The sequence below is a fragment of the Elaeis guineensis genome, chromosome 3 (genome assembly GCF_000442705.2).
Source record: "Elaeis guineensis isolate ETL-2024a chromosome 3, EG11, whole genome shotgun sequence".
NCBI lineage: Eukaryota > Viridiplantae > Streptophyta > Magnoliopsida > Arecales > Arecaceae > Elaeis > Elaeis guineensis.
The window spans coordinates 116,639,197-116,653,637 of NC_025995.2; the positions used below are offsets into that span (position 1 = coordinate 116,639,197).

The 14,441-nt window shown below is 37.6% G+C and overlaps 2 protein-coding genes across 2 annotated transcripts; one reads left to right on the top strand and one right to left on the bottom strand.

Moving 5' to 3' along the window:
• Positions 1-5,642: 5,642 nt before the first annotated feature.
• Positions 5,643-6,146, top strand: LOC105041479 (E3 ubiquitin-protein ligase ATL41). The gene has a single exon (XM_010918448.4). It carries the CDS (start codon positions 5,643-5,645, stop codon positions 6,144-6,146), a length of 504 nt encoding a protein of 167 aa, XP_010916750.3.
• A 1,700-nt stretch (positions 6,147-7,846) lies between these two features.
• On the bottom strand, positions 7,847-13,453 carry LOC105040650 (PLASMODESMATA CALLOSE-BINDING PROTEIN 5). Its single transcript, XM_010917279.3, has 4 exons — positions 13,344-13,453; positions 12,562-12,994; positions 12,421-12,448; positions 7,847-8,241 (listed from the first exon to the last, which is right to left on the bottom strand). The coding sequence occupies exons 2-4, from the start codon at positions 12,959-12,961 to the stop codon at positions 8,061-8,063; spliced, it is 609 nt and encodes a 202-aa protein (XP_010915581.1). The 5' UTR covers positions 12,962-12,994; positions 13,344-13,453; the 3' UTR covers positions 7,847-8,060.
• Positions 13,454-14,441: the final 988 nt, after the last annotated feature.

A 14,441-nucleotide genomic window follows, 5' to 3' on the forward strand; every position in this document is an offset into this window, starting at 1 on the left:
AAAAAACTCACATCTCAACTGTTATTTTAATTATTGGATTTGCATCTTTGCTTTTGCACCACGGTTTTCTCACTCTGATACCTTCCAAGAAGAAATTTTGACAACTCAAGCTTAGCTTTATTCATTGACATGATTTGTACCCGCAATTTTCTAAAACCCTTTGCTTTAAACTCTGATCTTGTTATAATTCTATCCACCTTGCTAATGCAGTACATGAATAAAGCTTACTAATCATCACATACGATAACTTAAATTTCTCCATTTGTCAATTTTTTATTTAATTTTTTTATGAATTTATTAGTTTGGTTAATGGGTTGTGCGTATATTAACATACTCTTCACACGTTACCCCACGTTACTCCCCAACCTCCTAAGCTCCTGTTCAACCAGCAAGGAAACGTTTCGGTATCCTGATTGTTTTGCTGTCGATATAGCTATATTTTGCTCCCCACAATGATGCATATATTTGGAGCCTGTGTGAGTTTAACATAGGAAGTAGCCACCAACTCTTTGGACATGACTTTGTACCAAAAACAAATTCCTTAGACGTCACAACTAATCAAGTCTGCCACTTACATGGCTTATCTAATCTAATATATATCTTATAAAGTAGAAATAAAAAAAAAAAATTTAACATTTGAGATCCTTTGCGTAAGCAATTTTTTCTATATTATGTATCCTCTTACCTAACAATCCTTAAAGTATTAAATTCAAACCTTAAATTAATAAAAAAATATATTAAATTTTATTTATATGAATTAAATTATATTATTAATGTATGATATTATTATATTCTTATAATTAAAGTCTATTTATATAGATAGTTGAAAATATAAAATGATATTAAAATTTTAAATAAATATTATTTTATTATTTATATATGATTTTTTTTTAAATAATGACTCAAAATTAGTTAATTTTAAATGATAGTCATCATATTTTTTTGTTTTTTAAAAAAAATTGGTTATTTTTAAAAAAAAATAAAAAAACTGACCAGTGTCACGTCTTTCAAATATTTTTTGCATGATAGCTTTCCAATTTTTTTTCTTCTCTCTCATCTTAATGGGAAGGCAAGGGGTGCCATATTCCAGTGCCCTAAGTCTCATCGGGTAGTATTTATATAAATACTAGACTTGAGCCTTCAATTGTGCCTAGATTCTAGATCATATTTTTAATTATTTTTTAAAAATAATTATTTTTAAAATTAATAAATTAATATAATAAAATAATATCTATCTAAATTTTTGATATCAATCTATATTTTTGATATCACATTTTAATCCTATCATTTAATTCGCATACATAGATTTTAATTATTTTAATATTTTTTTATTTAATTTAATAATATTTTATAAATTTTTTTAATCTATATGATATTTATTTATGGTAAATTATTGCTTACATGGACAGCTTAGCTTGCTAACATATTTTTTTTTTAATTTTTATTTTATATATATATATATTAGATAGCTCAAAAACATGATTCGAACTACGAGTTAAGTTACGCGGCCCCGGAATAACCCGACTTTCATGTCGGATTCCATCCAGCAAATTTCCGTGGGCGCTGCGAACATTTTAATATTAATCAAATTTTTAATATTAAAGCAATTTAAAATCTCACAAGTACAGAGATGATACGGACAAATCGATGACAAGATATTTTTAGTCGTTAAAGCAAAATAAAAAAACTCAAGTACAGAGATGATACGGACACATCGAGGCATAATTGGAATTTTTTTAAAAAAAACGAAATATTCGCGTGAGGTCAAACCCTCGAAGGAAGATACGTCCGCATTACGCGTGAGATGAATTGGCCAACCCAAAGGCCAAAGCCTGATAAGATAGCTTCCGCGGAGGGGGAAGAAAGAGGGCTTCTTGAAGTTATCGGAGCGAGAGAGAGAGAGAGAGAGGTCTCTTTGAAGCTATCCGAGAGAGAGAGAGAGAGAGCATCCCAGCCCAACCGGGCGACCACCATGTCTACCAGCTCATGGCTTTTCAGGAAACAAAGAGGCTGCGACGATGACACGGATTGCAGACTTGTGGGCGTGGCCGTCATATTGGGAATCACCTTCTTCTTCTGTGTCCTTCTGGTGCTCTGCGGCCGACGCCGCCACCGTGTCGCAGCAGCTGCCGCACGTGAAGACCAGACCACCAACAACGAGCTCAGTGCATCCACCTTCACCTGCCAGAAACTCATAAAATAAAGAACCTGCCACCCCACCTCTTAACTCTTTAGTGCTGGGGGTGGAAGCCTTATCGGGCTTGGAGGGGAGACAGATCATCTCGGAGGGACACTAACTAGGGACGGACAGAGAGGGGAATTGAAGATTTTAACAAGAAGCTGTCCGCCCCCCTCTCCTCTTTTTTTTTTTTTCTTTTTCCTCACTTATATATCCTCGTGTGAACGGATCTATGCATTCTTGTATTTTACTCATATACTTGCATAAATGTATCTATTAAGTTCTATGTATGAGTAGCCTAAATTACTTGTAAGATGTGTTCTCATGATTTTGATACGTGATGGGTTGACGTGGAAGGATCTGACATGAAAAAACGAATTACACTTGTTAGATTATCATGTTGGGTGAAAAATGAGGATAAGAGAGATGGTAAAATAATAATGGATTCAATGCCTATATTTACCGGGAGAGAGAGTAAAATAATACTACAAAGAGAGTGATATTATTTTTTCTCACGCTAGGTAATTGAAATTGTTACTACTTGATGTAAGTGCCTCCATCTTTTTCGTTGAAGCTGATGAATTTTACCACCTGAATTTTTACGTGGTACCAGTTCACACTAGAAAGTTTAATACATGGTAGCTCAACATACGGTTATGCTAAATCCAAATCTTTAATTTTTATCTAATGATTTTTTTAAAAAAAAATTACTCAATTAGTAGTATGATTGTGTTTAAATATATTCACTTAGTAATAAATCAAAAATATTAGAATTGATTTATAATAAAAATATATTCCAATATATGCGTAATTAATTTAAAAATACATTCAAAATGGTTCATAATTGATAGGTTTTATGTAAGTAGGTCATAAATGGTTAATAAATGAACTTAAAAAAATCATTATTTGAATTGTTATTCAAGAGTATTGTTAAAAATTACCTCTCTTAGATCTCAAAAAGAGCATTGTTAAAATTTTGACATTATTTTCATATAACATTACCTCCAATTGGATCTAATAATATTTTTTCAATACTAATTTTTGGAGTATTCTTTTCACCAACCAATTAAATATCGTAAAATTTATTTCTTTCCTCAATTATTTTTTTAGATAAATAATTTTTAAAAATGATCAAATTATCTCCTAATTTGACATATCCTAATCAAACGGATCCTAAATTTGATGAATTGTTCACTTTATTATCACAAACATTATGATGGTCCATTTGTTTGTGATCATTTTGGTAGGGGATGGTTAATTCCAAAGGAAGAGAAGATTCTTAAACTCGACGAGGACAGCCAGCGACTTTGAGTACTTTATCATCACGAAAACTTGTGATGGCCGAATATTTGGTCAATAAACTTTGCTAGCGTGATTTCATATGACTTTGAGTTGCAATCTTTTGGTAGGCCGTCCATTTCAAAGCTTTCTGGGGGTTGACTACGGGTGCCGGGTTAGCCGGATTCATTTCTTAACATAATCTCAGAGCGAGAAAGTCCCAGGGAAAGGTTCTTTTTCCGTGCATGGCCCTTGTCCTTCTTGTTCAGATGCAACCGCGCGCTATTTTCCATGCTCTGGTCATCATGGCGTAGTTTTGGACCTTTTACAGACGTTCGCGCTAGCTGCCAGGTTTTTTCAGCCGCTAAGACGTTGAAGAGTGCACCGCCACTTAATGAGCCGGCCCGTCTATCTCCACAGCTGATCTCGCTTCTTCACCTTTGTTCGATGTCTGTTTGCTTTGATCTCTCCCAGCTGGAGTTTACCTGATATCCACTTGGCCCTGGAGCCGTAATCCAAGGGAGAGCTCCGAAATAACGCTGAGGAGGAGAAATTTTTGGTAGACCTAAAGTAGATGAAAAACCGTCAACTCAGCATCTAATCCATATAGACGCCATCCCAAAATTAGAGTTAAGTCAGACCAGGTTTAGACCCAACACACACCCAGATTCGAACATAAGAGCCATAATTAAGGTTGTCAAGGATTCACAATTAGCTCCAATGTTGCATCAGATTGGGTATGTAACCTCCTGAATTGGGCCCGTGTTGGTTGATTTTCCGGTGGTCCTGAATCTACCCGACATGATTTATTATAAAATTGCAGCCCTGGACACTTGGACCCAACCAGATTCATATGATGAGAGACCTGATTCAACTGACATCTACCAACCAAATCCTATTTAAGTAAGCTTTGGCAGTATTGGGACACAGGTGTAAAGTATTTAAAAGATCATGAAACAAAATCTCATCCATACAATTACTTATTTACTTGGTTATCATTCAAATTAATTTTATTTTATTTATCCATACATGTTTGTGGTCTCAGCTAAATGCTAGGTGGAGATTTTTGATTTGTAGAGGTTAAAATCAAGTGACGACACAAATTTATGCACTTAACTATATATAGTTTCATGATATTTAGATTGTCAAATATTTGAATCACTTATTATGTAGGTTAGAGGTCTCCAAATAATATGAATTTTTAGTGCATAAGTAGTTTAGAGATAATAGATCGTATCCAGTAATTTGAATCATCAATGTGAGATCCTCATCATCCAATCAAGATTTTACTATATCCAAGTGAAGATTCAAATCTAACTTTCTCTATATGTGAGAGATACTTAGTTATCCCCAAATAGATTTTTACTCACATACAATCAAATTTAATTTAGATGATGAAGATCCTCTATTAATGATCCAAACTGTTAACCACGATTCATTATCTCTAAATTTATTATACATCAAAAATTAAGTTATTTAGAGATTTTTAGTCTATACATCAAGTGATTAAAAATAAATTATATTTTTTTATTAGAAAATATTTTATATTTTTTAACTTTTTTTTTTTGATTATCTGATGCATGGATGATGGATTTCTAAATTACATAAATTTTTGATATATGAATAGTTTATTGATGGTAGATATAAATTATCGACATAGAATCTTCAACGATATGTATTTAACTGGATTTGGGTGGAGGTTGACCTGATAGAAGTCTATCTCTCTTTGTACTGACACGTCCGTATAGCTTATAGATATACTTATAAACATATAGGATAAGTTTTAAACAATTTAATTTGAACGTTACCGCATCCAAACTTGATCTTGTCAGCTCGTGGCAAGGCATGATAAACAGTCTTTTTCAGTGAGTGTGTATCACTTATACATCTAAAAACGTCACAAACTACAGGTTGAGTCGGCCGTGCTTTTCTTTCCTAAAAAAGTTGTCACCTTTAGGTGATCGTTACCCACCCAATGAGCAAATTCCATCACCCAAACGGGCCACCGGAGTCAATTACGTACAAGTCTAGGCAATTTATAGGAAAAACGACAGCCACATGCTCAACCATATTACAGTTCAGCTTTGTCTTTAATTCTGACAGTGAGGTGAGTAAAGGTAGGAGGGAGGGCGAGGGAGAGAGAGAGAGAGTCCCTCCACCAACATCCATCATCAAGGCTACTACCATGTCCAACACCAGCTCATGGATCTTCGTGTCCCAGGATTCAAACAACGACAACAAGGGACCTAAGCTCGGGGTCGTGTTCATCTCCTTCGCTGCCTCCGTTGCCATATTCTTCGTCATCCTCTTCGGTCGTTGCCTCCTCCGACGTCGCTGGCGCCACCACCGGCGCATAACCACAGCATCGATACCTAGCGATTCTCCGAAGCCCGAGCTCGCACCCTCCACCATCGCTTCGCTTCCAACCTTCGCCTATCAAAAAGCTATCGATCCCACCGGCAACGCCACATCGGTACTGTGCGCGGTCTGCCTGGGTCAAGCCCAGGAGGGAGAGATGGTGAAGCTGCTGCCCAAATGCAAACACGTGTTCCATGTCGAGTGCATCGACATGTGGTTGTATTCCCACTCCACTTGCCCTTTGTGCCGGTCCGACGTCGTCGATTCACCGAAAGTGGTCAAGAAAGTGGAGGACGGTGAGGCGTCGGCCCCACCGGAATTGCCGGTTTAGCTCACCAGGTCGTGCCTTTAAGGGGACAAATTGCCAGGGTCGCCCCGGATGGCAGATGGCATCTTTGTTCCAGAGAACGTCGTGTATAAAAATGGTCGATTAGGTGAATCGATGCGAGGGATGTTATTGAAGATTTAGTGTCATGTTGTAAGAATGGTCACTTCCATTCTCCTGATTACCTTTTAGTTTTTCTTGTTTCTGTAGCTACGTATGTAAAACTTATGGATAAATATTTTTGTGTGCATATTAAAATCATTAGAGAACATGTTGATTAATTATCTGCAGGAGGGGATCTAAATAAGCGCATTTGCCATGACGGGAGTAATGTCTGGTTAAGCATTATTTACCCCTGTATATCAACTTCTTTTGGGCAAGATAGTGGTTAGGTCCAGATCAAAAAGTTAAAAAAAATTGAAGGTGCGGGTTGGGAGGTGTGTTGATGTTGAGGTTAAAGTGGAAGTGGAATTGCCGTGGTTGTTTTTCCCACCAACCAGTATGGGCTTATGGGGAGGAGTGGAAAGTGTCAGACATTTCTGTAACGGGCGCACGCGACGAGAAATAATTGTCGGCACCACGTCCAGATGGACCAACCAAATCCCACGGTGGATGACACGCCACGTTAACCCTTGTATGTCACGAATTTCCGATTGCACGTTATCTACCGTGCACGTGCTCCGAGAGTTGCGCTGGTCTACCTGAGCGTGGTGCAGACAATAATTTCTCGCACGCGACTTTGTTTATTTTATTACTAAAATTTTGAGATGTCTCCCATGGTTTTGCGTGCGGTGGTTTCAGATTGGTTGTCCTTTTCGGCTTTCCGCACAGGGCCATAGGCTGGCGGACGTTTGTTGGCGAGAGTATATTTGGCCTAAAGAGAAGTGCTTGCCAGCTCAGACTTTTCTTTATTCAGTACACACACTACAAAGTGATAAGGTTTGTGAGAGATTGTTAAACCATCCCATGTTCTTAATTAAGCAGGGGATTAGATCAAGGGAAAAACTATTTGGCAAGGGAACCATTTCAATCTTTTTTATTTCCTCTGTCTCATAAGTTAAAGGGGGGTAGTCGTATTGAATCCTTCCGAAGTCAACATCTTTGGCATCTGCTAGCATACGCTGGCTTATTTTGGTAAAATACGCTGGTATACTCATAACTGGAAAATAAAACTTGCTTCCTTAGAAAAGGTTATAGGATTGAAAATTAGAAAAATAACATGAAAATAGACAAGTTACCTTGAAGAATAAAGATTAGAAGGTGTTTAGGAGATTGTCTGGGTGGCAAGCAAGTCTCTCTGTAGGCAAAAGAATTTTGGTACTAACCTCGACTCTTCAGTATCCCTACAATTGCAGTTAATTGCAATCCATAGTCCTCTAATTAGTTAAAGTTGTTAACAGACCATGTGCCTTTTATCCTTGGTGGCTTGGAGCTACCCTAAAACAACATTAATTCATAAATGAAATAATACATACACTAACCGTACTTCAGACTTATCCAGCTTCACCAGGTCCCCATGAGTTCATAAAATCAGGATTAGAAAGATCCGACCAACTTGTAACCTTTTATATTACCTTGTAGGGGTCATCGAACTCCTTGTAAGGCTCACTGAATAGGCTTTTGTTGGAAGCTGAAAGCCTATGTTACATTTAGATTATTAGCCCATATAACTACAATTAAACTACCCAACCATAAAAGAGAGAGCATTTAGATCAAGATTTTGAATGAATTATCACTCATGCAAGAAAATAAATGATTATTCTATTGCTTCAATGATAAACAGGAGACAGAAGGGAGAAACCATACTTTCCAAAAAGACAGGCTGACCATACCAACTTAAATTGCTTCGCTTTCTCTGTTGAGGCCTCAGAATATCATACACAGGAATACCATTTCAACACCGCAAATCCTTGCTTCACACTACCGAAATAACGTACCGGTTGTGGCCACTGTTAGGATCACAAAAATAGCCATGCCTGATGGCTGCATCCATGTCTGGACCAGCAACAAATGTCCACCGCTGATATCGGCCCCAGCAGGGCCAAGTCCAGCTATCGACCCCGTGGTCGATCCACTGAAGTTGCCATTTCTCGTGGATGAGCTACAAGTATTGCATGCATACAATTTATATTAGAACCAGCCAAGATTTTAACTATTTAGCAAGTGAAAACATAAGTCAGGCAGAGCGTATAACCTAGTCCTGTAACTGGAACATTAGCAGGTTAATACCGTTACATTCAACTTAGCATGTCATAAAGCCATGGTCTAAGTATTGGAACTCCTAGAGTGCTGCTATTGCTTGCAAGATCAGTAATTTTAACTCTTAGAAAAGCCTGGGACAGGGCAACACAGAAATTCTTTAGAGTTAACATCATTCAAGATTCGAATTCCGAAGTTCTAGCTTATGAAGCAAGTGTGCCACTGATCTACTTTCTCAAGTACATCAAATTTATGCACATGAAACAATTACACTTATCAACCTTGATTAGTCCTGGTTGACTGACACCTCATCTCCTAGAGCTTGCCCTTCAGGAAGTTGAAGGTTCCCCACAACAAGAACAACACACACACACACACAAGTTAGCCAGTGGTTTCATATGTTAAATGTAATGGTATGACAATGCCATGATCTAATCAACATTTTGTGAACCTCACCAATCTGGTTGGACAAGCCAGCCTCCTTGTGCTCTTTTCATATCAATCGACTACTAAACTGATACAGGAGTAGTTGACCTAACTCTTGACTGCGCAAAGAATTGTCTGTGGCCTTGTGCTTGCATGATAAGGATCACCACGCACATGATCCCATATACCAGCCCACCACACAAACAGCACAAAGGAGTCCGCAAGGTCGACAATAAAAGGGGCAAAGAGAAAATTATTTGGAGACAAATTTGGCACAAACATGTATTAAACTGTCACGTGTACAATAAAAAATTACAGTCACTCACTCCCAATATTTAAGACTAAAAAGGAAGATAAATAAAAAAAAAGTGTAGATTTGATTAAATTTTTTAAAAATATGATTATTGAAAGGCCTCTTCACTTGGGCTCTCAGCTTGGAAGCTAAGGCCCATTGCAAGAACCCTTGAGCCAAATTTTGAGGTGTCAGTACATATATAGGTTTTGCCAATTCTAGAGTCTTTTTGAGATTACACTTTTCTTTTAAGCTTTCAAGAACTTGTGTGAATGATGATTTTGTATTTGAGGATCTTCTCCTCTCTACATCCAAAGCTTTCTGTGGCCATTCCTACCCATGGGCATAAGCCATATTTCGAACCACATAACTTTCTGTGTTCTTCTCTCTCTATTTGCTTTGCTATGTCTAGATCTAATCTCTTTGCAGAGCATAACTTATCCAGATTTATTTAACAAGATCATATTGATAGCTGTTGACTGCTCGTAATTAATGCCATGTCAAGTGTCCACGATTTCTTCCTTGAGAGTTTCTCAAAACAATTTTTTTCAAAATATTTAAAACAAAAATCTGATTTCTAATTTATTTAACAACTTGGCTCTTATCATCATGTGAATGAAAATTAAATTGTTCTATGCCTCCATCCCATCTACCTTTCTTCACCTAGTTTTAGTATTATTTCTCTTGGAATTTTGATCAAACATTGCCTCTCTTCTCAAAACCCTTGGATGACATTAGACTTCTCGTTGTTGTTAAAAATAAGTAGCACTGACCATTTGAGAAAATGTTCAAGAGTTATTAGTGGTAAGCGATTAGGTTTCAAAATTTAATATCAACCGAGATATCATTAAAAAATTAGTGAATCTAAGGTTAAAAACCTCTAATACAAAACTGTTCATGCATTATACAACCTATTTTAGGCTCTTTCCTTTAGTCGTAGCTAAGTGCTCCATTGTTCACCAGCTATGTGTAGAAGAGTAACAAATTTGTCATACAAATTAAAGGAAAGCTTGTATTGGGAGTAGACTTTAGCATAAAACTGAAAATTTATGAAGGATTTATATTTCTAATTCCAATACAAAATGAATAAACATATTGGTTAATACAAATGAAAATTTTCTATCATGAAACTGGAGTTTATGTAAAACTTGTTGATTTAACTGATGAACAATAATGAAAAAAGACTTTAATATTTCAAATTAACAAATATTATCTGAGAACAAGACTAGAGAAGAAATACAAAAAAACTATAATCAAAATATTGCTAATGAAATTCATATTGTCATGTTAAACATCCTATAAACAATTTGTGATCATGATGGATGCTTTTTGGACCAAGCATTTATTTTTGGCAGAAAGAGGGAGATCTAACGATATATAATTATCCAAGTCCAAATATTTGGGGATACACAATGTATGGCTCAAACCTAGACGCTCTTGCTTATTAGTTAAAGAGATTTGATCATTGGTATAAGTCATGACAAACAAAAAACAATCTAAAATATGAGCTAAACAATAACTTAGATGAGATATATTTTATCAGAAAGAAATGGGAGTCTAACAATGTTATTGACTATGGATTTGATGCTATTATTTTGCAAGAAAATAATATTTTTTGGATATGATCGAATGGAAAGGATTTATCAATTACCCTTCTTCTTGTTCCTTTCTCTTACTTCTCCTTTTGACCAGATTCTATCCAATACCTGTACCATTTTCTTCAAATTAACCCATATTTCATATAAAAGAATGAAGATCCTTGAAAAGTTCATTTGAGTATTTACCATTATTAATCATTAAAATGCTAACAGCTCTTCATTATCTAAGTTCTAATCAAACATTGATGTGAATTTCTTGATATATAGGACCTTCATAGTTTATATTAGTTTAATAGGTAGCATCAAATTCATTGTGAATTGTCACTATGCTTCCATTTTTCTCTAATAAGATATATTCTCTATAATTATTCTATATTAATAAGCTGTTTAACTTATATTTTAGAACATCTTTTGCCTACTCATATCATCGATTACATAGTACATAAAAGCTTGCTTTCAAAAAGGCATCCATCATTAATTGGCAACAAATTATTATTGTAACAATTGATATGGATTTTATTAGCACTATTTGGATCACCAATTTTTACATCTCTTGAGCAACTATTCATTTTGAACTAATAGTAAAATTCAAACTACACTGTTGCTCTTGTTCATAAATTGAATCATCAAACATAAAAAATCTATTAATTGACATGCACATTTGTCTGAGTATCGAAATAAGAAACATAAATCATTTGAATTTTTTGGTTTCAGATGGTAAAATCTAGCTCTCGATATAATTAAACATTCCTTATGCATTGTATCATAGAGATGTTATTTTTTTCCAACCCTCACAGAAGTGGTCATTGCAAAATCTCAATGAACAAGACAAGGCAGAAAAATCAAACCTGCAACTTGTGTGCAGCTTTAACAGTTCTTATTATTTTAAATAACTAATAAATTATAATAATATTTTTATTGATATCAAAATGTTGCATCTTAATTTCTCATCAGTAAAACATGCGTGAGATTTTTCTTCGGACTTTGGACAATCCTATTCTTACCAACATTAATATTATCTAAAAGTTCCAAGAAAACAGAGGTAATATGTAATCAAGGCTCCAACAGAGACAGTAAAAACAAGGAAATGACGGGAAAGAAGAAAGGCGAGAGACAAATAGTCTAGACGCCAAAAATAGGAGTAGTCTTGATGTCTTTTTTCAATTATAGATGCCAATAGATTTGACATCGAATTATTTGCCTAGATATTTTAATATTTACAAGAAAATGATATAAAAAGCGATGATATCATTTTACTATTGTGTGTTTACGATAGCCTTCGAATCGGAATGTGTCAATTCACCCAATGCTTGCACGTGACCCATCCAATGCCCAAGAGACACAGAACCCAATTGCAGAATGCCACATAGGACTGCACACAATAACCAATGGCATCAAGCCACGTGGCGCTGATTAGCTGGCCTGATGCTTTTTTCTCCATTGGTGGACAGCGTGTCCACACTCAGAAGTCCGGCAAGTTCTCGAACCGCCAAAAAAGAAAAAAAGCGAGCCATTACGCCCAAATTAAATCTTTGCCTTCACTGAGTAGTTAATGAGATCTCTAGATCTCAGCCTTAAAATCCAGAACCAAATAAAATCGAAACCGTCCCCCACTCCAAAGCCCACTCGTTTCAGAAAACACCAAAAGAAAACCATATAACGTTCTCGTCTCGTCTCGTCTCGTCTCGTCTCGTGACCGAGTTTCTCCTTTTATTTTTTATTTTTCTGAAAAGAAAGGAACATATAATGAAGCCCAATTACTAACCTGGAAGGAAAGATGCAGCGATCGTGACCTGCAATTTGAAAAAAAATAAATAAATAAACATAAAGAAAGAAACAGAAAGCTATCGGAATCCACCGCCCAGAACGAAGGCGACTAGTGAGATGAGAATAGAAGAGTACGGACTGGGGTTGAGGGAGGTGAGGGCGGCGGTGCCGGAGAAATCGCAGGCGGAAGACGAGAAGCCGTTGTGGACGAAGTAGTCGTTGAAGGCGAAGGAGGCGTGGGACTGGATGTCTTGCGGCTCGTAGCACGCCCCGCCCTCCTGGATGGGCCGGCAGTCCGCCCCGCCCGGTCCGCACGCCCAGTCCAGCGCCGACTGCAGCGCCCCGTCCTCCGCGTTGTTCTTCGCCACGCACCACAGCTTCCCCGTCGTGGCCACAGCCGGCCCCTCGTCGTCCTTCCGCCGCCCCCCGCCATCTTCTTCCGCCCGTCGGCGGCGGCGGAGAGGAGGAGTCACGCCCCCGGCCCATCCGGATGAGAAGGATAGGAGGAGGAATAATAAGAAGAGAACAACTCTCGCCATTTGACCAATTTCTAGCGAATGGCTTTTCTTCTACTGAAATTATCAGGGAAGGGGAAGAGGGGAAGGTTATGAGAACTGAGAATATTGGGGAAAGGAGTTTCCTTTTGGATCCCTAATAAATATAGAGAGCGATTTGATTTCTACTTCGAGACTGAAATAAAAGAAAGGAACAGGTTTATCAAGACGTTTGAAATTGGAGTTACTTGCGAAAACATTAATAAGTTAAAAAAATCTCGAAACGAGTGCGGTGTGACCGTTGGAGATCGGGAGTGGCCGTTGAGGAGTGGGAAGGAAGAGAATGGACAGATTAACGAGAAGGAGAGAGAGGAGGAAGAAGAGGAAAGGAGGAAAGAGAGGGAGAAGAAGACGCCAGAATTATTACCGAATCGTAGGCGTACTGCATGACAGGACATGGGCAGTGGGTCGCAATCGACCGTCCCGGCTTGGCGATTTACCACCGTTGGGGGATATGAGGGGCGAGTGCGCCCGACTCAGGACTAAAATTGTGTCCATGGGGTTGGGTTCTTACTTTAGATTGGATCCGTTCATTCAAAATGGTGTTTGGACTGGATTGGGGTCTATACTCAGGACCAATTGTTGGCCGACATGTCCAGCTTTAGTGTCTGCGTCAAGCCTGAATTCGGTTCGGTGGTAATCAATTTGTATTTAGAACTACCCAATTTGCCTAGAAAAGAACAGATATGGTAATGTCAGCCAGGAAAAGAACTAGCATGGTGTTGGATTGGAGTGCCGCACAAGATGCTTGACCGGGAGATTGGGGATTTGTGATTTTGGGCTCAACATAGGTAATTGCTCAAGACATTGTTATGGCATCAAAAGTTTCTTTTCCATCTGTTGCGGTCATGGATCAAAAGGGTCAGATATCGGATGGTTGGTTTATGCCTCCATATCCACATATGTGAGGTATTGTCCGCTTTGACCTTTGATGCTATCACATAAGTTATCATAGTTTTTCCCTTTAAAAGATACCTCATGAAAGAGAAAGGTTTCAATTCATATAAGCCATACTTCCTCTTGACTCATGACCAATGTGGAACTAAAAAAGCCCTCCCTCTCTACACCATAACATAACCCTTCAGTCAAGAAGAAATATATATGAGCAGAAAGTATTCCCACAGACAGTGCCAATATTGCGGTCAAGTATCAAGGGATCAAATGATTCGAATGGTTAGATTGACTCCAGGCCTGCATACATGAGATATTGTTCGTTTTGACCTCTGGTGCTGTCGCACGGGGCCTTACAGTTTTGCCCTTTAAAAGGCACTTCTTGAGGGAAAGAAGATCTCCTATCTCATATAAGGCAGAGTACATCTGACTCACAACCATTGTGGGACTAAACCCTCCACAACAGTAGCCCCTCCAATCAGAGAGACTCTATCTTATTGGAGGGCCTCTACCTGATGCACCATTTATTGTGGTCAAGGAAGAGCTCATCCCAACAAGAGGTATTGTCTATTTT